General features: G+C 38.5%; 2 protein-coding genes across 2 annotated transcripts in view; both read left to right on the top strand.

Moving 5' to 3' along the window:
• Window positions 1-1,138: 1,138 nt before the first annotated feature.
• On the top strand, window positions 1,139-5,875 carry ctla4.S (cytotoxic T-lymphocyte associated protein 4 S homeolog). Its single transcript, XM_041579116.1, has 4 exons — window positions 1,139-1,398; window positions 2,101-2,451; window positions 2,736-2,866; window positions 4,980-5,875. Exons 1-4 carry the CDS (start codon window positions 1,344-1,346, stop codon window positions 5,070-5,072), a joined length of 630 nt encoding a protein of 209 aa, XP_041435050.1. The 5' UTR covers window positions 1,139-1,343; the 3' UTR covers window positions 5,073-5,875.
• Window positions 5,876-25,287: 19,412 nt separating this feature from the next.
• map3k13.S (mitogen-activated protein kinase kinase kinase 13 S homeolog) overlaps window positions 25,288-25,376 on the top strand; it is a 52,463-nt gene continuing 52,374 nt past the window's right edge. Inside the window, exon 1 of the mRNA XM_041577608.1 lies at window positions 25,288-25,371. The gene's annotated coding sequence lies outside the window, so the exon portion shown is untranslated. The remainder of the gene's footprint in view (window positions 25,372-25,376) is intronic.

The raw sequence follows: 25,376 nt of genomic DNA, 5'->3' as shown, positions 1-25,376 counted from the left end.
TATCACTAATATGTTTTTATTATTTTATAGTGTATAATTATTTATTTTGTATAGTTTTTGTGAATTATTTGCCTTCTTCTTCTGACACTTTCCAGCTTTGAAATGGGGGTCACTGACTCCATCTAGAAAACACATTTTCTGTAAAGCTACACATTTATTGTTATTGCTATTTGTATTACTCATCTTTCTGTTCAGGCCTTCCCTATTCCTTCATATTCCAGTCATTTATTCAAATCAATGCATGGTTGATTGTCTAATTTGGACCCTGGAAACCAAACTTTTGAAATTGCAAACTGGAGAGATGCTGAATAAATAAAATAACCAAAAGGAAACACAAAAAACAGGAAAACTAAATTCAAATTGTCTCAGAATATCACTCTCTATATCATACTAAACATTATCTCAAAGTTGAACAACCACTTTTAGGTGATACCTTTTAATTGGCTAACTGAGTAAGCAAAAATGTCAAGCTTTCAAGATGATAGTATTACATATTGCTACTTATTAAACTTCCACAAGAGTAATATATTCCTGTGTTTGGTAAAGCATTGTATTTCTGTTCTATTTTAATGCTCCAAGGAGTAAACTATTAACTGAATTGCTATGGGTATTCATGTAGCTAATTGTGACAACATAGCCTGTATCTCTCATACTGGTAAGCAGCTACTAAAATCATCCTATCAGTTGACCATTCAGGGTGAAAATGTGTTTTCTACTGCTGGAGAGTAAGAGAAACCTTCTTACACATTTTCTTAATTGTAATATTAATGTTTCATACAGACAGCTTTGAAACTGGGGGCCTTGTATGCAAATTGAAATATAAATAATATTTCTTGCTTTGAAATTGTATCACCTTATAAAACCTATATACTCTTGCCTTAAAAGGAGAAAGGGTTAATAGTATAATTTTCATGGCACATGAAATAAGGTTCCTAGAATATAATAGGCAAATATGCTACAGTGTGAAATCAACTTTTTCCATTCCCTGATAGGCTTGTTTTGGTCACAAACTAGTTCGCAGTTCTTGATGTGGTTACTTGTGCACGTAACTTCTCCGACCCACCATTTCCTTTCTCGTAAAACCAAAACATAAACCTTCTGCGCCTTTTAGGTTCGAACTTGAATCTGAGGTTATATATGCTGTGTTTGTGGAACCTGAAACAGAATTCACAATATCCACTAAGATTTTCAGTCGAGCCCAGACAGAGCTTGTTAGCGTGACCCTCACTGTAAGGCAGTTGGGTATATAATAGATGGAAAAATAGAAAATTTGATTGATACAAATAGTTGAATATTTTAAAAGCATACAGGAAAATTACTTTGGAATCACTGGTTGAACAGCAATGTTGAAAATAACATTCATCACTGGAATCTTCTGCCTAATTACCAAAGTCTCAGGTATGTTGTCAAGCAAGGGGTGCAATAATCTCTGTCTATTTCATAACCCATGTTCTTTCCATAGCTACCATTCATCACTTACAGTACATTTGGATTTAAACAGAAGTCATTATAGTATGTATTGGGCTCAACACTGGGCAATTAAGAAATCCTGTAATCATTTATTGAGAAATCCTGTAATCATTTATTGAGAAATCCTGTAATCATTTACTGAATTGTTGCGCAGAATTCCAATGCTGTATTTTCCCAAAGCTATTCCAAGATTAATTGAATCTATGTTTCCTTAACTGGTTGTTTCTGTAAAAGTTCACATTTGCAGTTATAATAAGAGAACAAATATATAGTGAATGTTTCAATTTTTCACTGGGTAACATATTATGGAACTTTGTAAAATTAAATTAGCGAAAATGAATTTAACTGAGCCTTTGCACATTTAACTGAGCCTTTGCATTTACCCCTATGGTTAATAAGACAAACTTAACCTCAAGGCTTTCATTGCTGACCACAAACAGCTTTGAAAAAGCTTTGCTGTAACACCAACCCCTATATTTATGGTGTCAGACTGTCTATGTCTATGGTGACTATCTATCTATCTATCTATCTATCTATCTATCTATCTATCTATCTATCTATATATATATAGATAGATATATGCATCCATTAAAAATAAACATAAATTCTAATGTAGTATGTTTTTCACAGGCCTAAAGGTGACCCAGCCAGACATAATTGTGGCCAGCAGGCATGGAAAGGCCACTCTTGTCTGTGACTACAGGACACGTGCCAAGGTTGAAGAGATGCGTTTTAGGCTTTTAAGGAAAATGGGTAACCAAATGAAAGAGATTTGTGCTTTCAGCTACTCTACAAACTATGAATCAGTTACCACTGGTGACGCCATACATTGTGAAGGGGAGCCTGGTCCAAACAACGTGACTCTGCATGTATCAGGGATGCAGATATCTGACACAGGAATGTACATCTGCAAACTGGACATCATGTATCCACCTCCCTATCGGACAACTGAAGGGAATGGTACTCTTATATATGTCAGTGGTGGGTGATTGTTTTTGAATTTCTTCTTTTGATATCAGTACTGAATGTTCTACCTAAAGTTGAGACAAGCATTTTTCTGTTGCTTGTGGTAGTTCCATTTTGTTACTTCTCTTTACTAGTCAATCCTATGTCAGTATGTAAAGCTATAGACTAGTAAAATATCTGGCATTGACTAAACCAGCTAATTGCAATCAGGTAGCATTCCAGCATTCACCAGTTAGCACAGTTTAATGCTGGGATAGGTGCCTTTATCTTAAACTAATGAATACATTGTGTTTTATTAGATCTTATGTCTGAATGTGCACAATCAATGGTGCCACCCGAATCCATTCTTGATCAAAAGATTCTTCTGGTTGTCTGCTTCGTTTTGTTTTTGTACTGCCTGATTATCACTGCTGTCCTGTTGTGTGGGAAGGTAAGTTTTATTATTGGAGCTTTCTGTCCCATCAAAGCAATATTTCAGTATCATCAGTTCACTTATGCAAAACCAACATTGTCTTGCTTATTTAGAGGCATACTAACATACAAAAATATTCACAAACTGCATGGTTTAAGGAAATGTATACTTTTTTTTCTGGTAGATATAGACCTCTGTCCTAGTTTTTAGTAGTACAAAGTGTATGTTATTTATGCAGAGGAGTACATCTCACAGAGATATGCCTCTTTAAAGGAGAATTCAACCGTTAACTGAAAAAACAAAAAACTTTTTACTTATCCCTCGGAGCAGATTCAGGCATCAGAGTTTACAGCAGCCACCTTCCGGGTCTTCGTGTCTTCTTCCGGCGCTTCAACAATTTTCGTCCATTTCGGCGCACGCGTAGTTATCGCAAACCGGGAAATTGCTCCAACTACGCATGAGCCGCTTCGCCAGTCTCAGATTACTAAAAACCCGGAAGATCGCTGCCGTGAACTGTGATCCCTGAATCTGCACCGAGGGGTAAGCAATAAGTTAGTGGCATTTTCCCGGGGGGGGGCAGGTAGGCTGGGGGGGTCTACATAGGGTAGGAGGGTCAGGTTTTTTTTAGTTAACGGTTGCATTCTCCTTTAACAGCCTCATGGAATGTACAGTAGAGTTGTGGCTGCACTGTACATTCCCCACTGTGAGGAGAAATGCTAAACGCTACTACTACTACTACTGGGTGTACTGGCAACACAACTGGAAAGGTGAAGGCACCTACCAGGTTTTAAATATGCTGCAGGGAGCAGATAGGTTCAACCATGACTAACTATATGCCTGAGGTCATTATTGGTCATTACCCCTTAAAAATGGCTCTTTGTTCTCTTACAGACGTTTCGAAGCTAAAATGAACCTATAATTATATTATCCCCTTTTATATTATCATATAATGACAATATGTTGCCAGTGTATACATTTTTACAAACCACTTCACACAATTGGTTCAGGCCAGGGGTGCTGATATCAGAATATTGTACAAAACAGTCACATACAGCATTGACGCTAACCTTGCAGCTTGACATGGAAAAGGTAAAGATGCTATAAATATTCTAGAAAACAATAGATAAATACATTGTCACTAACATATGGCCGTGATTTTGTATTTTGCAGTAGGTTTTCTAAATAAAGAAATTCATTATAGGTAATGACTGTACAATTAGCATATGGTTTAAAACTTAAACATAAGTGCAGAAGAAGCCCAACACTATACTTTATGGAACTGAGACTATTAGTCATTGATGCTGTCAATCAATTTTTACTGCATTGCTGAGCAAATGTAGGCATAAGCTGAATTCAGTGCACAAAAGCCATTTTATTACTCACTCTTCAAAGGGATGGCCCACCATTAAGTTAACTTTTAGTATGTTTTATAATGGCAACTTTTCAATTGACTTTAATTTATTCATTTTTATAAATAGTTTTTTTAAATTATTTGCCTTCTGACTCTTTCCAGATTTCATTCATTGACCCCCTATAAAAACAAATGCTCTGTAAGGCTACATACTACATAAGTTTTTGCTACTATTTATTTATTATTCATCTTACATTCAGGCCCTCTCCTATTCATACTCCAGTCTCTCATTCTAATCAATGCATAGTTGCTAGGGTAATTTGGAGCCTAGCAACCAGATTGCTGAAATTGCAAACTGGAGAGCTGCTGAATAAAAAAACTAAATAACAACACAAAAAGAAGAAATAATAAAAAATGAAAACCAATTACAAATTGTCTCAGAATGTCACTTCCTAAAAGTTAATTTAAAGGTGAACAACGCCTGTAATTGCTCATTATGTCAAATAAGATTTGGCCAATACAAGAACTAGATTGGCTATTACTTTCTTTATCATGTCACATGGCTTGTAAAGTAATAGCTGTGATTGAATCTGACAATGGAAGGTGTTACAGTTATGACTGGAGCTTCAGTATCTATCCAACCTTCTTGTAGCAATGTGGTATTGTGATTGGTAGAGATGAAAGAATGACTTTAGAGTGACTATATCTAAATAACACAGGTCATAATGTTACATGAAACTACATGCATTTTTTTCTGCAAATTTCTTTTTTTTTTTGTAGCAACGGAAGAAATTCAATATTGGAAATTATGAGAAGATGTTGGAGTCAGATCAAGGGAATGGCTTTTCGCCCTATTATATCCGTTTCAACTGAACGTTACATGTTCAACGCATCCTTTCAAATTTAGCCATATGATGAGCCATAGCAGCCTCACCAGATATGTCTGTAGTAATATAGTTATAAATGAATGTAATGTAATTAGACACTCATATTTGCTGATGATGATACCTCAAAATGCTCTTATAGCAGCATTAGAGTCATTTTTTAAAGATTTTGTGGAGCCTTAACAATTTAGTTTAGGGCTAGGGTTGCGACCTGTCTGGATTTCACCCGAAAAGCATGGTTTTTGGAAGGGCTGTCCAGGTGAAAACTGCCTGTCCAGATTTCCAAATTAGGAAATCCGGACAGGAATGTTTGAAAATCCGGACAGGTCATTGAAGTTAATGACATGGCGATCAGCCAATTGTCATCAGTTTTTAGCAGAGACAATTCTCAGCATTTTCCATGGCAGGATATTTTCTTTTTTTCATTACTGTGACATGTAAGTGCTACTAGTAGCTCTGTGCTCTGTGTATCTTCACCTTAATGGTCACTGGTTAGACATCTTTAGTTCATGCCTTGCTTTCTCAGGTTTGAACCCCCAGCCTCTCTTCATTACCCTTGGCCCTATAGTTTGTTTCCCAGGTCTTGCACAAGTCTATAAGTATTCAAGCATTTATATTCAGAATTCAGGGTTGCCACCTTGTATCTTCCAATGAAGTACCTGTAAGCCCAAGGCTACAGTGGTGAATAATGCATTTGTAGTTTTCAGAGTTAAAAGGGTTGTTACATTTTATTATGATGTAAGAGGGTGAAATTCTTTGACAATTTACAATTGTTTTTAATTATTTATGGTTTTTGAGTTAAGGTGGCCATACACTATAAGATCTGCTCGTTTGGTGACATCGCCAAACAAGCAGATCTTTTCCCCGATATGCCACTAATGGCAGGGCTATATCTGGGGTAATCTGAACGTTCGGCCCAGATAATTCAAAAAGTATAGAAAAGAAAGAATGAAGGGCAATTTAAAGAATTAGCCATTCTATAACATACTAAAAGTTAACACCCCTTTAGATTGGCCTGCAAGCAATTCTAGTGATATTCACAGTGGTTGGGCTGGGTTGCACTACAACGTAATGAGGGTTTCTATGACTCAACTGGCGTTATGTGCATCACTGGTCATAGCAAGCTATACACATAGGATATCCTTTTGGTCCATACAAGCACAATCATAAAATCAAAACCCTCTTGTCCGCATCTGTAGCCTTTGTTAGGTTTTTCAGATATGGAACATCTCATTATCTGGAGGGTTTTTTTCATTGGACTGTGTGATTTGATTGATTTGGCCATTTAGTGTAAGAAATAATAAAAACCATAGATATTTATTTTTTAGAAAAAAAAAACACGCAGTATGTTCAGCACAAATTCATTAAAATAATGTTGTAAATGGAGTATACTACCTTTTAAGTTCTGATGCATACTGTTTTTCTGCATTTAGGATATTTCAGTTTGCAGTAAGTCTGATTTTTACATTGTGTAGGTGTGTAGATAAAAAAGGATAAAGGGCAACCCTGTCTGACCTAGGTTTTTACTCTGAATATTAGTTTTCTTTACATAATACAATCATACAAATAATAAATGTGGTGACTTGCATTAATTTCACCTTACCACATCTACCTTACTTTGCAGAATGCATTTTATTAGCACTTCCTTTGCAAAGAAAAACAACAGAAGACATTTTAATGACTTAGATTCTACCAGTCTTGACAAACCTCTCCACTGTACAGTGATTATGCTACTAGTTATGATTCATTCTGTATTACAATTCATTTCAACTTCTACAAGCATTGTCAGACTGGGATGACCAAACCTAGACCACAGGTTCACTCTCTACATAGTTTTCCCACCTTTCTTCACTTAGCTTCTTTTTTTCCTATTCTTTTCATTTCAGGTTATAAGCCCATGGTACTAATAAATAGGCTTAGGGTTTAATGTAATAAAGTTGTAAACTTTGTATTAGGTCTAGTAACCCTCGGAAAACATTTAAACATTTGCTGTCAAACAGATGTGGGTTGCTATCAACTGCAATATCAAGCACACTGTTGATTTCTGGTACATAAATGCCTGGCAGTTTTTTTTGCAGGGTTCTTTCTAATGCCTGAGTGATGTTCTAAGACCCATGGCTGTAACTGTTGCCTGTAAATGGGTTGTCATGGTAAGATGTATACTGAGCAATTCTATGTCAACGTTTTCATGTAAATGCATCATCTGTATCACAGTTTAGCATCATTTAGCTTGAGTTTTCTATCATCTCAACGTTGCTTCCTATTGTTACATAAAGCACGATGTGTTTATACATTTTAATGTGTTGTTACATTTGCATTATTTCAGTTTTGTAAACTAATTCGCTAACATTTAAGGGGCAGATTCATTAAGGGTCGAATTTCGAAGTTAAAAATACTTCGAAATTCGACCCTCGAATTGAAATCCTTCGACTTCGAATATCGAAGTCGAAGGATTTAGCGCTAAACGTTCGTTCGATCGATCGAAGGATTTTTCGTTCGATCGAACGATTAAATCCTTCGAATCGAACGATTCGAAGGATTTTAATCCAACGATCGAAGGAAAATCCTTCGATCAAAAAAAGGTTAGCAAACCTATGGGGACCTTCCCCATAGGCTAACATTGACTTCGGTAGGTTTTATCTGCCGAAGTAGGGGGTCGAAGTTTTTTTTAAAGGGAAAGTACTTCGACTATCGAATGGTCGAATAGTGGAACGATTTTTCGTTCGATTCGTTCGATTTCGTTCGTATTCGAACGAATTTAACCAATTCGATGGTCGAAGTACCCAAAAAATACTTCGAAATTCGAATTTTTTTCATTCGAATCCTTCACTCGAGCTTAGTGAATCGGCCCCTAAGTGTATTTTCTATGCACAAAATCAATTTTTGGATTAAACCTTAAAAGCCCCCAAGGGTTTTCTGTTTCTGGCACCTAAATAATTTAGCCTGGAGCTGAGTAAATAGGCTCACAAGGACCTGCCTCATTGCCAGTCCAGTACAGATGTTTCCTGGTACATTCATTTTTCTATACATTTCATCTTTCAGTGCAAAGATTACTGATCCATCTAAACCCCTTGTTTGTTCAGCTCTGGCTAAGTCCTTTTATTTAGTGTGCCATTTTGGTGTGTCAGTGAAGGTGTTTTTGCAGTGGCATATGCTTGCAATTTGCAAGGCTGTGTGTGCAAGGCTTATACAGTAAGGAGGAAACAAGTGAACTGTCCCTATAACTGTATGCTGCATTTTGAGTCATCACGTTTGCCACTAACAGCAGCAAAGTCTTTGAGCACTCATGTGTTTGCACTATGTTTTATGTTTTCTATGAAAATGCACTGACAGTACTGCATGTATGCACTTCTTGACTCCTCACCAAAACAATAAATATGAATAAAGTGATTTTTATTTTGCCTTCTTCTTTATTTATCCAATACTGATTTATTGTATACAATAACATTACAAACAAAGTGACATACAATGTGCTGACAGCTTTTGCAGGGGTGTGCCTACATGAACCCTGGTGCTAGATTTTGAACATATGGTTTAAATACTATTTAAACAAGAAGAGGCTTTATTATTGTGTGGAAATAGTGTCCTGGAAATGCCACATAACGTTACTGCAGAAGAAAACACAGTAAAGAGATTAATGTGAAGGGAGGACCCCAGAGGCCATAGTAAACCATTAGCATAAGAGATTGTGCCACTGTTCACACCTGTGAAATTCAGATGGAATAAAGTCTTTTGATTATTCATTGCATCTATGTGTGCCATCTCTGATTTTCCCAATAAATATAACTCTACTGATGGAAGTCCACTGACCATGGATGTCCCTTTTCCAAGTACATTTACAGACCAACAGCAAACTAGTAGTACAAATTCTGAGTCCACAGTCTCCCAAAAGTGATGTGGCCAGCACAAATACTGGGGACCAGCAGACAGAGAGGTAGAAAGCCATGCCGCTGGGCTCCTGGCACAATTGAGTTTCCATGTAATAAGCAATGGGATAAGTGTTTCTCATTGAAGTTATCTGGCCCATTATGAGATGAAAGCATAACTATTTTCTTCTTGTTCTGTAATCTACCTGTTCACTCCAAGTTACACCCAGACATGCCCCAATCTACTTCACCCATTTAAATCCTGCCCCTTTGCCAGACTACAGTTTAGGTCTGTACCTTCTAAATGGGGTTAATTGGGGGGGTTGCATATAATGTGAATGTATTCAAGTTCACTCGATACAACCTAACATGCATCAGGCAGAACACAAGTTTCAAAAGCAATCACATACCTGAAATGGAATAGGATTTAATAGATTAATAAATCTAGATATTTCCTGACCTGGAAATCATATTCTGACATCAACGTCAAGGATCAACGGGTTTTAAAATACTGTTTAAAACTGATCCCAGTACTTTCAGAGATGCAAAGGTGTCCCTCTTTTTATTCTGTAAAAGGGTGTATTTTTAAAATAATACAGGTATTAGATCCCTTATACAAAAGGGGGGTTGTGGGAGCACCCGCATTGCTAAGTAGAAATGTATATAAGTATAAGGGAAGTGCTACTGACATAACCAAATGGGTCAGTGCACATTCCGTGGGCCCCTGTTTAAGTAATTCAGTAGAAATGCAAATGCATGTGTTCAAAAAGACAGGGGTTTTTAGTTACAATGTAATTATCATAAAGTTGAAAAGCCACCATACCACGTCAAGGTAAACCCCATATGGCGGCCCCTAACTTGGACCTCCTGGACCCCCTGCAGCCGCAGGGTCTACTTCCTCTTTAGTTACGCCCCTGAAATGAACTCTTTGGGAGATGACCTTTCTATAATTCTGAGATATTGGAATAATTGGTTTCTAGATAAGGGATCTAATACAAAAGGGGGGTTGTGGGAGCACCCGCACCCGCTTTGTATTAGATCCCTTATCCAGAAACCAATTATTCCAATATCTCAGAATTATAGAAAGGTCATCTCCCAAAGAGTTCATTTCAGGGGCATAACTAAAGAGGAAGTAGACCCTGCTGCTGCAGTGGGTCCAGGAGTTATAGGGGCCCCAAAAGGTCTTAATTCATATACAATTTCAATAAATATTAGTAAAACAGGTCAATCTCTTTTTTGACGGGCCTTAAAAATAATTTGGTGTGGGGCCCAATTATATCTAGTAACTCCATTGGTTTAAGCATATAATTCTAATTTTAAAAAATTAACTCTTTTTCCCTGCAACAATAAATCAGTACAGGCATGAGACCTGTCCTAAAAGCTCAGGATCTGGGGTTTTCCAGATAAGTGGTCTTTCTGTAATGTGGATGTAATATCTTAAGTCTACAAAAAAAAAATCAGCATTAATTAAATCGAATAGGATTGTTTTAGATTGGATAAGGATTAATTATATCTTTGTTGAGATCAGGTACAAGGCACTGTTTTATTATTACAGAGACAAAAGAAATAATTTTGAAGAAAATGAATTATTTTATTATTTGAATTATTTGAATTATTTGATTAAAATGGAGTGTAAGGCATATGGCCTTCCCATTATTTGAAGCTTTCTGGATAACAGATTCCATACCTGCACTTTGTACTTGATGGTTATAAAGCTGCATGGATCAGTATTGGTGGTAACAAAATCTTCTTAAGTTTATTACATATTTAAACGTTTTTTTTTGCATTTTTTTATCCAGAAAACCCAAGGTCCCAAGCATTCCAAATAATATATCCTACACCTATATTAGTAAATCTATCAAACTAAGTGGATTATTGAGCAGCATCAGGAATAAGTACTGATTTTGAATATGAACCCATATATCAACAAGTTAGTCTGAGGTGAGGACCTTGATTCAGGGTTGGGGAAAAAGAAGGATCAGCAAGTTTTCAAAAGCTGTATAATGTATTATCGTTGACTCCTGAATTATGAATTGACCAGCATAGGAGTTAAAAGTTTGTCAGGAATAAAGATCATTGATCAGATGGAATACAACATTCACATCAGTGAAGGGATCTCCGATTGGCTCCAGAGGTCACGTGTCTTAGGATCCAGGTTCCTGGCTTCGGAACTACTTCCTACATCATAAATGCGGATATATTCAACACGATTTCAAATTTATAAAATATATTACTTTATTGGTTCCATTAAAATTTGTTAGTTTTGGTGCAGTGCATGATAATCACCACTGACGCGTTTCATGCCCTACGGCACTTCCTCAGAGTGTATATACAGAGGAATACAACTCCTGTCTTATTATTTTAAGATTGTAAGGTCTGTTGAGCAGGGTCGTCTTTACCCCGTCTACTCTGTATCTATTGTACAGCATTGTGAAATATATTGGCACTTTATAAATATATAATAACAACTGTAATAATAATAATTTAGGACATTAATACAGATATTAATATCCTAGCATGGACACCATATGGAGAAACAGTCATTCTCTGCTCTCATGTTTATAGGGTTGTTTGGTTGCATCCAGTGGCACGATGATAATAAGTTTATATATATGCCATTACTGCTTCCTACAGTGCAGTACGAATACAACTAATATATTTTATCTTAGCCAGCAGGGCTTTCCAAACAGAGCCCCTTGAGACACATGTGACCAAGGAATCTTTACTGTCCCAAATGTTTTTGGTTATTGAAAGGCCACTATAATAACAGTCTCATGACTTGCTCTAGCCAAAATTATTGCTGCTTGCTCTCTCCCGCTGTCACAATTTGCAATTTGCTGCTTGCACTGATTTTCAGCCTGATGACTTTTACTTCTCTGACAGTTGAAACTCTATTAGGCTTCACTCCATTCATATTCATAGAAATCAATAGTTCCATTGGTCCTAAGGAGATGAATATTACTATGATTACATGAATGAATTAAAAATATAAGATGACTGTACTATATATATATGTAAGAGGCACAAAGACACAAAAGTTCATTTCTGTGCAAAGGCAGGTTACTTCTTGTAAATGACTCGGTAGGAAGAATATGATTGACTAATAAATGCTGACATCGAACTCTGCTGACGTGTAAAAACTCTTAGTAGAGCAAGACTTGTATTGTGGGTAAAGCAGCTATCAGAGTACCTGTCCTTGGTAGGGTTTGATTTGCATATAAAAGCCACTGCCGGCAGTTTGATAATATTTTCCACCTTTCAACCAAAAAAATGAAACTGTCAACTCTACAGTATTTTCTGCACTAGAACACAGAGACATTTCTTATAATTAGGTTGATGATTAGTTATTGATTTCATCTCTGTGCATAAAAAAACAAACGTCAAACTAAAATAAAAGTGGCTTATTTTTGTGGTAAGCTCATTGCTGTCAACTTTTCACAGCAAATCTACTTATAACACCTGAATATAAAATATTTCATTACATTTTACTTGTCTTACAAATATTGCATTTTATTCTATTGCTGTCTAAGTTTGTTCTTTCATACAAAAGAGAGGAGATTGATCAATGCAGATGGTCCCTGGTCTTGTTTTACTCTTTCACTCTGAGCATGAGCTATATCTTTTAAAAATGTGTTTTTTTTAGTTACAAAGTTATGATCATAAAATTCACAAGCAACCATACCACATCAAGGAAAACCCCATATGATGGTCCTAACGATTGATATATAGTGCATTTTTCCATAGGCTTCCTGCATAGTAGCATTTCTTGGGAAGAGTCTATCCTAACCTGGGCATTGGTCTCAGTCACAGGCTTGATCCTTCTCACCATTAGCTTTTACAGGAGAGAAACTGCCAAAACACTAGTCTCACTGATTTAATCATCTCCGGCTTGTGGCTTATAGTAGAAAGCAGGACTGTATTCATTGTTTTATGGGTGCCTATAAACAAACAAAAATAGAAAAATAATTCCCCTGTCCGCTGTCGAGATAGCAGTCAAATCTGGAGGCAGAGCAGGGTGGCTTCAGCCTATTACCATGTGGAAACTCTATTGAACATACCCAGATCAGCACTTTAATTAATTCTATTCTCTTAACTGTAGTTATTTATGAAATACTGTTCATATGGTAAGTTGTTACTTTTTCTGTGTGTGTCTATGCTATGAAGTCTATAGGTAAAATATATTTTACAGGGCAACCCTTTTGAAATAAAAAAATAATAAAAGTGGTATGAAAGTGATACCTTTATTGACTAACTAATATAATTATTGCAAGCGTTGATAACATTTTAGTTCCTTTTTCAAGCTGATTACAAAGTTACAGCACAGCAACTTTACCTGCAGGTAAAATAAATGTAACGCTGTGTCTATTTCTCTCCCTTGGCATGAAACATATTACAAAAGAGTTCTGTGAGCCACACTGAGTTGCTGTGTTTTCCTCTTGAATGTCAGTATGGCTGTAAGCATGATTCTGGCCCTCTTGCAGCTTGAGGTGGCAAATGCAATGCTGTCCATTATCACCCTGTCACTACCCCTACTTACCTCTCTTTTGCTTGGTCAGGACTGGGGAACAGTGCAGCAGTGCTATCTACTCTAAAAAAGCCCTGAGGCTAATGTCACAATAGGCGTTTTCTCCGCTGTCAGAGCCACCCCATGTGCGGTCACAATGCAGACGGGGGAAGATTTTAAAAAAATACACATGTGAATGTTTTGTGTGCAGAGACAGGTCTGTCATTCATGTCACTTACCACACACACTGGGCAGTATCAGGCAGTATTGCATTTTCTCTGCCGGCTGTCTAGTATAAAAAATAGTATTAAAGTTATCAAGGGCAGTTTATTATTACCAGCTGTGACTGAAACTGAAACACGTATATCAGAATTTAGATATGCTCCATCTTCCTATGACTTAATACTCTGGCAAAACTGATCTATATGCACTCATGTTCTGAATACCAAGAAAGATATTTTTGAAATGGAAAAAAGTACAAAAGGTTACTAAATTTAAAAGGGAACTCCACCTCTATTTATTTTCACAGTGAAAGAAAATGTAATTTGCACGTACTGCATGCATTGCTTTCTTTCTGTCTTACAGATTCCCCTACCTTCTTAGGCCCATCATTCAGCATAATAGTTTTAATCCAGATAATATTGTAGATAGGGGCATAACTAAGGGGGAGATGGGGAGCCTGCAATGATGGTGCTGGCAGCTAAATGTGTACTACCAAGGTATGGGGCTGAATTTTCTATTCATTAGAAACTAACAATGTGGGGCAGGAGTAATTAGCAATAAGTAATTAATACTGGGGACTGCTTTCTACTGCCCACTATTTAGGAAAATGGCACATGGCAATGGCCTACTGGAAGTCCTGGGGCAGCGGAACGCTGAGAATCTCCCTTGTTGCCATTTCCTGTAATCAGGGCTCAATCTGCATCTCAAGGGGCTAAAGCAACAGCATTCAATGTCCCTCCCTTGTTAAAGTTACAGCTGTTCTTTGTCCAAATTCTTCATGTTCTACCCTTTTACCAGTCAAGCCATCTCTCTGGTCACACTTTCTACAATTTATAAATAGTTAATCGTACTTATCACTGCCTGTGTTTGAATCCCAGCAACCAGACAAGCAGCTGAACAGAACAGTTTGAACAATGCAAAACCCATATTAATAAAAATACAGGCATGAGATCCCTTATTCTCAAACCCGATATCCAGAAAGCTTCAAATTACAGGACTGGTCTCTCCCACAAAGACCATTATAAGCAAATAATTCCAATTTTTAAAAATAAATTATTTACTCTTCTCTGTAATAATAAATCATTACTTTATGTACTTTATGATAATTAAACGACATGCATCCAAATTGGTGGCAAGACATTTGTATTGGGTTTATTTAATGTTTAAATGTTGTTTTAGCAGACTTAATGTATGGTGATCCAATTTACAGAAATACCCCCTATCCAGAAAAGTTTCAAACATTTCAAGGTATAGATTATATACCTATACATTAAGGATGTCACCCTCTATAGCATACTAAAATATACATTTCAGTTTCCTTTAGTGCATTAGATTATTTTAATCCTTAAACTAATTCAATTAACAAGGGACAAGTGTATGTCATTCATAAAACTTAAGGCACACATTGCAGCATTGGGTGTTATTGTAATTTTCTCTGCTGGCAAAGAAACCACCTACTGTAATATAGCAACAGTATTATAATTATCAGGGACAGTTTAAGATTAACATGTGTGACTAAATCTGAAACAAGTATGTCAGATTTTAGATATGCTCTGTCTTCTTTTACTCTGGTAAAACTGCTCTGTATTCAGTCATGTTCCGTGACCAAGAAAGATATTTTTGAAATGGAAAAAGTACAAAAGGTTACTAAATTTAAACGGGAACTTCACCTCAAGAAAAGTGAAAGAAGATTCTAAGGCTTATGGCACAGGATGTTTTTGATCAGCACTGCCCTTCACTTAAGCACGCATTTTTTTTAGAGCAGAGGTCTGTCTGTCATTGTTCCATTCATTAACATTAGCAGCAGAGACAGGTGGACAACATTGTTCTGAACACAAAGAGGCTCTCTCTCACAAAGAATGTCACACACAATGATGGTGCTTGGTGAAAACTACACTCCCAACAATGTAGATCTCTATATTATATCGCATAAACAGCTCATATGTAAAACCCTGCTTCATCTAAATAAACCATTTTCATAATAATATACTTTTTTAGTAGTATGTGCCATTCGGCAATCATAAATAGAAAATAGCCAATTTAAAAAAAAGGGCTGCCCCCTGGTACCCTAGGAATCATGGTGCACACAAACAAAACAAATATGTTAGGTCACATGAGCCAATTAACAGACAAAGTTCTGTCTTTTGCTTACACACTTCTTCCTGTTACAGTCAGAGCTTTTAGTATTTCTGGTCAGGTGATCTCTGAGGCAGCACACAGACCATCACAAAATGGTGGTTCAAGGCAAGGCCAATATGTACTTAAATAAATATTCCAGTTTGGTAAGATTCTTTGATATGCCACTTAATTTGATATCTGTTGCTTAAGTATTCATCTTGGGAGTATATTTTTCCTTTAAGCTTGTAAGGACCTACTGTGCAGAAAGTCATGGCAAGAATTTCCATGCAGCACCTGTGATTCCTACTCTCCCCAGTCTTTTTAAAAAGTAATTCACCATGGACTGCAAACAACATATGTTGTTTGACTATGTTTTCTGGATTAGCTGCTGGCAGTATAACTGAATGTGATTTAGGGTGGTCATGAAGCTTTTCTCACAGCAAACTGTGTTACCTAGGCTCTCTGTTTATTAAAGGGGACCCGTCGCCCAACAAAAATTATTCAAAAATCATATTTTATAATGTTAGTCAAGCAAAATGAACTTTAATTTTACACTGTAAATTATTTGAATCTTGTTTCCTTCTGTCTGGGAACCTTATAATTATAGCAAGCAGACAGGAGCCATTTTGTGGACACTGTTATTAAGACAAGCCTTGCAGAATCTTGTTTGTGCACCAGAATGGGGGACCTGATGTCCATCCCCATGCACTGTCTACACAATTAAATGGTTAAGAGAACTGGGGGAATGTGGGGGGAGCACTGACATCTAGGAAGTGCTGAATGTAAAGTGAAAGTAACTGCCTGCCCCGCCTCTGTGCCTAGGCAAAGATGAGGGGCAAGCAGTATTTGATTGACAGCTGAGATTTTTAAATGAGTTTACAACAGCTATCAATGCTTAAATAAAAAAAGAATTGGGATTTCTTGCTTAATTTTAAATTTATTTTTATTATACAGATTTTTATGTCTGGGTGACAGGTCCACTTTAAAAGAACAGTAACGTCAAAAAATGTAACTGTTTTAAAGTAATGAAAATATCATGTAGTGTTGCCCTGCACTGGTAAAACTGATGTTTTTGCTTCAGAAACACTACTATAGTTCATATAAACAAGCTGCTGTGGAGCGGAAATTGAAAAACGGCTATATGGCACAGGTTAACTAATGGATAACAGATAACACCATTAGACAGACAGAGCTTATTTGCTATCTGCTGTGTAACCTGTGCCTTTTCTCCTTTGAATGGCTGCCCCCATTGCAACCCAGCAGCTTATTTATATAAACAATAGTAGTGTTCTTAAGCAAACACAGCAGTTTTACCAGTGCAGGGCAACACTGCATTATATTTTCATTACTTTAAAACACTTTTATTTTTTGAAGTTACTGTTCCTTTAAGTGATAACCAATGTTTTAATTTTGCTTTTTGCACACTAGAGGGCAGTCATACCTTGTAGTGGGCGATAATTTACTTCTGAATAGTCAAGAGATTCACAAGTGGTTGAAGTGGTTTCGTTTGAAAAAACATTTCAGCATTTGTTGTGTCATTCACTGTGTACCTATGATCAATCCAAATAGGGTTATACACATACCTGCTTCATCACAGCTGACGTTAGTAGTATGTCAGTATTTTTGAATTATCTCTTTTGTTTTCTTTTTCATTCTGATTGAATCAAAACATAGCTATTTGCTTGCAGGCAGATGTCTGAGGTGTCAGCAATGCAGAAGCTTTATTTCTTGGCACTACCTGGAGTGTGTTAGAGCTGCCAATGTACTGCATTCCTCTGCTGCACAACCCCCAGAAAGGTCTCTGCGATTCATTCTTTGGCCCAGTTGTTTACTGTGTGTTCTGCTATCTTGGCATTTCCCTGCAGCCGCTGCACCATTCCCTGGATCCCTGCTGCAGGCAAGTAAGGAGCCCTCCTACCTGTGTCTGTGGCATGAATAGTTTAGTTCTGAAAATATGTTACTAAAAAAATATACAACCCCTTAAAATAAATACACAAATGATCAGAGTGTTCTGCTGAACACTTTATCCATTTACATGTATTTTTTTTCAAGATATTAGCATGTGTTTCCTCTGCTGATATAATAACTTGTAAAACAGCAGTGCCATCTGCTGTTCAGTTTTCAAAATTTGGAAAATTACTATGTATTATGACCAGTCTCCTGTATGCTTAGTTTGGCCAATAATTGAATAAAGCATCACCAATTTCATATGTGACTGGCTTCATAAGCATGTATATTTTGGAATGTGGAATATGAAGAAAAAAAGCAGACATGGGGAGAACATACAAAGATTAAACATTTGCAGGAAGAAGGGGGTAGGTGCAAACTTACTAGTGAATACTCAGTCGTGCATGTAGGTTGAGTATGTTGTATTTCAAATTAGGGAAGCTCTTCCTATGTCTGGTATTGGGCCGTTGTGGGCCGAATTTTAAAAACTCGATTTGAGTTTTTTCTCCGGAAAAACTCAAACGTCAGGAAGGCTGCAAACAACTCAAAATTGATCCCTGGACCACTACCATTGACTTAAACAGAAATTCGGCAGGTCTTATGTGGCAAATAGTCAAATTTGTGTTCTTAAAGTATGATAAATCGAAAAATTCTAACATTTTTTAAAAACTCAAATCAAATTTGAATAACTTCCTAGTCGAATTTGACAGGTTTGACCATAAAAAGAGATTTGAATTGCGAATTTTCAATTCGACCCTTGATAAATCTGCCCCTTAGTGTAAGTATGTCCATTGGCACAGGTGGTGGTAGATGGTGATAGCTCCAGGGTTCTCACAGCAGTGTGTGATATTTCAGCTGCAATTGAACCAGGAGTTGCATTGTGAGTATAGAAAAAGGCAATTTCATCCAAAATTGCTCACTGCACTTAAGGTAAATAAATTATCCCTATTACTTTTGGTGTACTATTTAAAAATTGGCTGAATACAAAGTGTTTGGAAAGTAAACCACCCACTGAAGGAATAGTGGTGACAGAGGATCTGCAGACAGGCATCCGTTTAAGCTGGCCATAGATGTTGAGATTTTTAAAAGATCCAATCCTCATCGTGAGACCACGATTTTCTCAGAACGATCTTACAAATTGACCATCAACTAAAAAGACAAATTTGCCAGGAAAACAAAGGGGAGCTGCCTGCTTGGCCCTGCAAACATAGATAGATTGCACTGGGACCGACAAAGATTTTTTGACTTGGCCGATCAATTTCCTAACAGATGTCGTTCGTCCGAATCCCACTAACCGCACGATAATTTTGAAGGATTGGTCGGCAAGAAGAATCGTCGCGTCTATGGGGAGCTTTAGTCATGTATGGCCCCAAAAGGTTGACCTATCAGTGAGGTAAGTGTTAGTAAATTATGAGATCTATACTGGTGGGATACAGGGTAGAAAATCTGGGTATGTGAAGCAGGCAAGAAAATGATATCTGTACTGATGGGATGTGAGCAGGGAGTGAGTGATTGGTATCTGTCGAATACATGGGTACATTAGGGCAGAGAGAGATGAGATCTGTATTTGTCTAATACACATGAAGAGATTCATATGATCATTGTGCTGATGAACTTCTGATTACACAGGAATGCAGAGTAATAATATGAGGTTAAATTTTAACGGGTCAGGTTGCAATTCCCCTGAATGGATCAGTATCTATGTTACCAGACTACTTTCTCTCAGGTTAAATTTCACTAGACATGACATCAACATCAACCTGCTGCACCCTCCATTGTGCAAAGAAACTAGCGATACTGTGTAGAGAAGAGTGGTTTTACCTGGCCAATAAGTTTATAAGTTTTTGTAGCACTCTCTAACACAGGGGTCATATGGTAGAAGGTAGCACTGCAGCTCAGGAGTGCCCATACTTTAATTAATGTGAGGTCTTCTTTTAGTGATGGTTGTCCAATTATGATCTAAATCCATAAAAGTATTGTTAGCATTCTGTTACATGTTACAAACAGAAGGCATGCTGAACACAAAAAAGGTTCAACACTCCAAGTTTTGTCTCTCCTAACATGGCTAAAGACTGATTGTGACAAAACAATTCATGCCATGCCATGTAGTGACCAATTTCAAGACAAGAATCAGACAGCTCCAATGCAGTTGTTATCTGGTTGCCTTCTCATTGTTCTCTTGATGCTAGGGGGAAAGGGAGTGGGTGATATCACTCCAACTTGCAGTGCAACAGAAAAAAGTGAGCACAAGTCACATGACTAAGGACACCAGGAATCTAATAAATCTAGCCCCATGTCAAATTTCAAAATTAAATATAAAAAAATCTGTTTGAAAAGTATGTTTCAATGCATAATAGTGATGCCATTCTTAGTTTTTGTCCCATTACATAACTGTTGGCACCAATGGTTTAAGTGTACCTGCTACCATGTGAGGTACATACTTTTCCCTGCATTCCATTTTATCCGGTACCTTTTGGCAAAATATTCTCCCCAGTATAACAGTCAACAGGGTTCCCATCCACAAAGCAGAAATGACATATTGGACATCACATTTTCTGCTTAAAAGAAGAAAAAAAAGCATAACAAGAAGTACAAGAAGTATGTGCAATATAGTCTTGCTACTAGGGATGCACCGAATCCACTTTTTTGGATTCGGCCGAACCCCCGAATCCTTCACGAAGGATTCGGCCGAATACCGAACCGAATCCGAACCCTAATTTGCATATGCAAATTAGGGATGGGAAGGGGAAAACATTTTTACTTCCTTGTTTTCTGACAAAAAGTCACGCAATTTCCCTCCCTGCCCCTAATTTGCATATGCAAATTAGGATTCGGATTCGGTTCGGCCAGGCAGAAGGATTCCGCCGAATCCTGCTGAAAAAGGCCGAATCCTGGCCGAATCCCGAACCGAATCCTGGATTCGGTGCATCCCTACTTGCTACACAGTCACACTGTTTACTTTGGGTCCAATGATAAATGCAATACAGATTTTGAATACTAAAAGGCAGTATAGGCTTAAGTATAATGAGGAGGCATGCCATGGAGCGTGAGCTTATATAATTTGGTCAAAATGTGGTATTAACACCTTTTTTTTTTGGTAACAGTTACACAGTATTTAAGATTGAGACTGTGCGAAGATTTTTCATTATTATTTTTATTATTTACAGCTGGTCAAGTTCAACCTGACAGCTGGTCAATGCTACAGCGTTGTTTACTCAGCACTGTTGATTTCTATCTTTGTTATAGTAGCCTAATATTGCTTCTAGCTGCCATTCAGACTTTAAAACAAAGGTATATTTTAATAAACTGGGGCAGTGGAGTAATTAGATGTTACTGGGCCCCACAGCAAATACATTTTAGGGCAATATTTAGAGGTTTTCCTGTTTTACCAATATATACTAAAATTGCTCATTAATCATTGCCTCATGGGGCAGATTTTAACATGATTTGTATTATCTGGAAACATTATTCACTGCAGTACTAAGTAAAAACCCTTGTGCAATTGATAGCACAACATTATAGTACTGGGTTGTTTTAACTTCTGCTGCTCCCCAGGTAGAGCACTGCTACATGAGGCCCTTGCAGAAATAATGGAGGTAAAGGGTCTCCAAGCTGAACTGTAACTCTCATACATACACATTTACAAAAGAAATCTTTGATGTTGGTGGTTCTTATAATTTTATAATCAGGAAAAGACAAGATAAAGGTACTTAATTAGTATAGCAGATCACCAGGCAACCGGCATCACAGCTAGGGTAGCAGCCTTTGCTGGCAGCTAAACCCAAATAAAGGGTTTAGATAAAGGGGCAGATAGCATTAGGGCGGGCATGATGACATCAGAGGCGGACAGGATGTTGGTGGAGTTATGACGCCGGGTCAAGGTCATTACATCACTTGCAACTGGCTGGATTTCTGTCCAGTTTTCGAAAAAAGTTTTGAATGGACAGCCCTTTGAAAAACTAAGATGTCCAGTTGAAACCCACACGGGTGGCAACCTTATCTCTATAGGTGGCCATACACGGGCCGATAAAAGCTGCCGACAGACCGAGTCGGCAGCTTATTGGCCCGTGTATGGGGGCCCCCGACGGGCTTCCCCGATCGAGATCTGTCCGAAAGTCGGCCAGATCTCGATCGGATGGGGTTAAAAATCCCGTCGGATCGCGGCCGCATCTGTTCGTTGATGCGGTCCCGCGATCCGACCGCCCATTTGCGAACGTGAACGATCCGATCGTTGGGCCCTAGGGCCCACGATTGGATCAGCCCGATATTGCCCACCTCAAGGTGGGCATATCGGAGGGAGATCCGCTCGTTTGGCGACATCGCCAAACGAGCGGATCTATCCGTGTATGGCCACCTTATGTCTTCTGTACAATGAGCAAGACCAATCCTTTAAAGCAGGGGTGTCCAACCTTTTGGCTTCCCTGGGCCACATTCGAAGGAGAAATATTTTCTGGGGCCGCACATGAAATACATAGCACTTTTGATTTCTAAAAATAAAGGAAATATACAGAAATTAACTACAATACCAGCTGGATAACCAGAATGAGCTATACACTGGAATATGGGACAAATATAGAGCAACCTTCTTCCGGATTGATTACTAATTGGGCAATGGGCAGTCCCCCTCCTCCGTAGGTCACCACATTGTTACAACCTCGCATAGTAAGCCTATTCGTAACAAGACGACAGACTGAGGTGGTAATGTGTCTGGACAAAAAAAACAATAACACAATGACAGCAGCTAGCCATAAATATTGCCCCAAAATATGTACCCGTGCCAGCCATAAAAATTGCCCCAAATCTGTAACTGTGGCAGCCATAAAAATTGCCCCTAAATCTGTACCTGTGTAGACATAAAAATTGCCTCCAAATCTGTAACTGTGCCAGCCATAAAAACTGCCACCAAATCTGTGCCAGCAGCCAGCCATAAAAATTGCCCCAAATGTATGCCAGCACAAACCAGGAAGCATCAGAATAAGGTCCGCAGTCCTCCGGTTTTCAGCAGCAGTTCTCTTCATTGCGTGCCACACTAACGCGCCAGCCCAGCTCTCCTCCTCTGTCTGCTGTTCACTGAAGAACGTGACGTTGGTGACGTCGACGTCTGGATGCGCCGATTCCTTCAGCGTATGCACCACCGTGCATTGAGAAGCGCTAGATGCCAGCAAGTAAGAGCCAGCAAGTAAAAGATAGGTTAGGGATCGATCCGTGATGTTGTGCGTGACGTTTCTTTGATTCCCGGAAGTATATACTCAACCGATCGTTTCAAGCTGGGCCACATCGATCTCCATCCTGGGCCGGTGGTTGGACACCCCTGCTTTAAAGCAGACATATAGGATAAACATGCATAATTGTCTAATTTTGTAGGCAATAGTAAATAATAAAAATGGTCCCTTTATTGGAGCTCCCTATAGATAATCACTGGTCCCTGTTTCAAATATGGGGTGGGTGCAGGTCTGGACTGGAAGTCAAAATAGGCCCTGGCAATCCAATATAGAGAGGCCCAATCAGCTACTCACTAGCCCACTAAATAGTGCCTTTCTATGGCATCTTATGGCAGCCCCTCTGGCATTTGCCAGAACCCACAGATTGTAAGTCATGGCCTGGGTGGGTGTGTCCTAAAGGTCCCTACCAGAAGCACAGTAGGAGAGGACAGCCAACCACAGCTCTGCAGTCACACAAGCAAAGACAGGCTTCAGTTTCCTATCAGGTTAGCCTGGGAAAAGAGGCAGCAGGAAGTGGAACAGATGGGTGGGACTAGTATTTTGAAGAAATTTAGAATAAAGTAACTAAAGGTATGGAATCTATTATACAACCACAGGCACTTGCAAAGTCCCCTTTCTCGATTAACGCTAAGGTGTGCTGCCTGGCTTCTCTTACTGAGACCTCCTTCTTCTAGCCCCCCATTAACAGAGTCACGTAGAAAAAAAAAGGGGCACCCTACACTTTTATAAAATAGGGCATTCAGCACCCCTCGGCCAGTGGGGACAGGGCATGGTTACGGAACAGGGGATTTTCCCACGATAGGGAATGCTAACTCTTTATGCCTCCAAACAATACTTTAGTCTAGGGGTGCCCAAACTTTTTGCAACGAGGGCCAGATTTGGTGAGGTGAAAATGTGTGGGGGCCGACCGTTCAGCCCGACATTCTTTGAACCATGAACATTAAATTACAGGAATCAAGTAATCGTAGCAGTAATATTTGGGCACATTAGTGAAATGATCTGCCACTTGGTGTATACTGCTGCCTGTGTGCTGAAGGTGTTAGCAATAGACACGTACTGGATTGTAGTGAAGCCATACTTCTTTTTTTTTTTAACAATTATTTTTATTGAAATTTTCCCAGTGCACATACAACAGTGTTCATGCTCAATAAACGTTGACATATTCAAATAACAGTGTTCTTCAATCATCGACATTCATTTTACAGATTTCAAAGCTTGAGATGGGTATACATTGAAAAAATAACTCTGGTATAACTTGTCAATGCATCTGTAGGGTTTCACCTTAAGCCTTGAATTTACATACATTGTTTATTTGCCTGTATATGCACTTAACATCCCTCAGGTGTTTCCCCCAACCTAACCCTAACTGGCTGCCAACCATAACCCAAACCAAGAGGTATATTACTATCTTTACCCATGGAAATCTCTTAGAAATATCAAACATCCATTTGAATCTACTCATCTCCCTGCTTCTAGGGGAGATGTTTGTCCACCCAATCATTCCATATAGCATCAAATTTAGCCGGGCAACCTCTTTTTAAGTACGTTAGTTTGTACATGGGAATATTGTTATTTATCATAGTGATCCATTGCTTCTTTGTGGGTGCTGCGGTATCCTTCCAGTTAATAGCTATCAATTTTTAGCATAAATAAAGCTGATAGGAAACTTCTAATTTTACGTGAAGCCATACTTCTTTAGTTCACTGTACTGGCACGTCAGTACGTCTATTGCACTTTCTGCCCTAAAGAAGTATGCGAAAACAGCGCGTCTCTGTGTGCCAGTACGTGTCTATTGCTAACACCTTCAGCACATAGGCAGCAGTATAGACCAAGTGCCAGATCATTTCACTAATGTGCCTTAATATGACTGCTATGGGATTCCTGATCGCACTGTGCTGGGGGGCCTCATTATTATTAATTTCATGATAGAGGCTGAGTGCAGGTGTAAATTTGAAAACGGGCTGCACTTTGGACATGTCTGCTTTCGTCAGTACTTTATAAACCGAGAAGTCGAATAATAACGAGCTGTCGCTGCACTAGAGCTACATGTCATGTGTTCATATTAACTGCCTTTAGGCATTACCCTGTCTCTGACTGTATCCTCCCCTCCCCTGCTATGGACTCTTCCCACCTGCCTCTCTTATATGCTTCCTTTCATCCAGTACCTGCACATTGTAGCCCATACCACAAGATAAAGTCTCAGGTAAACACAACAAAGCACCTATTAGTCCTTCAGCCCGCCCACTCCTCTCCCCGCCCATGTCCCCATATGTCACTTGATCCAGAGAGACGCAGGTGAACGTCCCTTGGGTCCCCTCCCACATTCCTCCGTACTGTGTCCACGCAGTGTAACAGGCTGCAGCCGGTAACATGGGAGTCTACTGGAGCCATAGCACCTGATATTACCAGGTATG

This window comes from Xenopus laevis, chromosome 9_10S (genome assembly GCF_017654675.1).
Source record: "Xenopus laevis strain J_2021 chromosome 9_10S, Xenopus_laevis_v10.1, whole genome shotgun sequence".
Classification (NCBI taxonomy): domain Eukaryota; kingdom Metazoa; phylum Chordata; class Amphibia; order Anura; family Pipidae; genus Xenopus; species Xenopus laevis.
The sequence above is the reverse complement of the archived record's forward strand: the minus strand, read 5'-3'. Positions and strand labels throughout refer to the sequence as shown.

What these genes read in the sequence shown, in the direction of transcription:
- ctla4.S (XM_041579116.1), top strand. Translation starts at nt 1,344, where the DNA reads ATGTTGAAAATAACATTCATCACTGGAATCTTCTGCCTAATTACCAAA. An exon ending in TACTCTTATATATGTCAGTG is followed by an intron (nt 2,452 to 2,735) that starts GTGGGTGATTGT and finishes GTGTTTTATTAG; the next exon opens with ATCTTATGTCTGAATGTGCA. An exon ending in CTGTCCTGTTGTGTGGGAAG is followed by an intron (nt 2,867 to 4,979) that starts GTAAGTTTTATT and finishes TTTTTTTTGTAG; the next exon opens with CAACGGAAGAAATTCAATAT.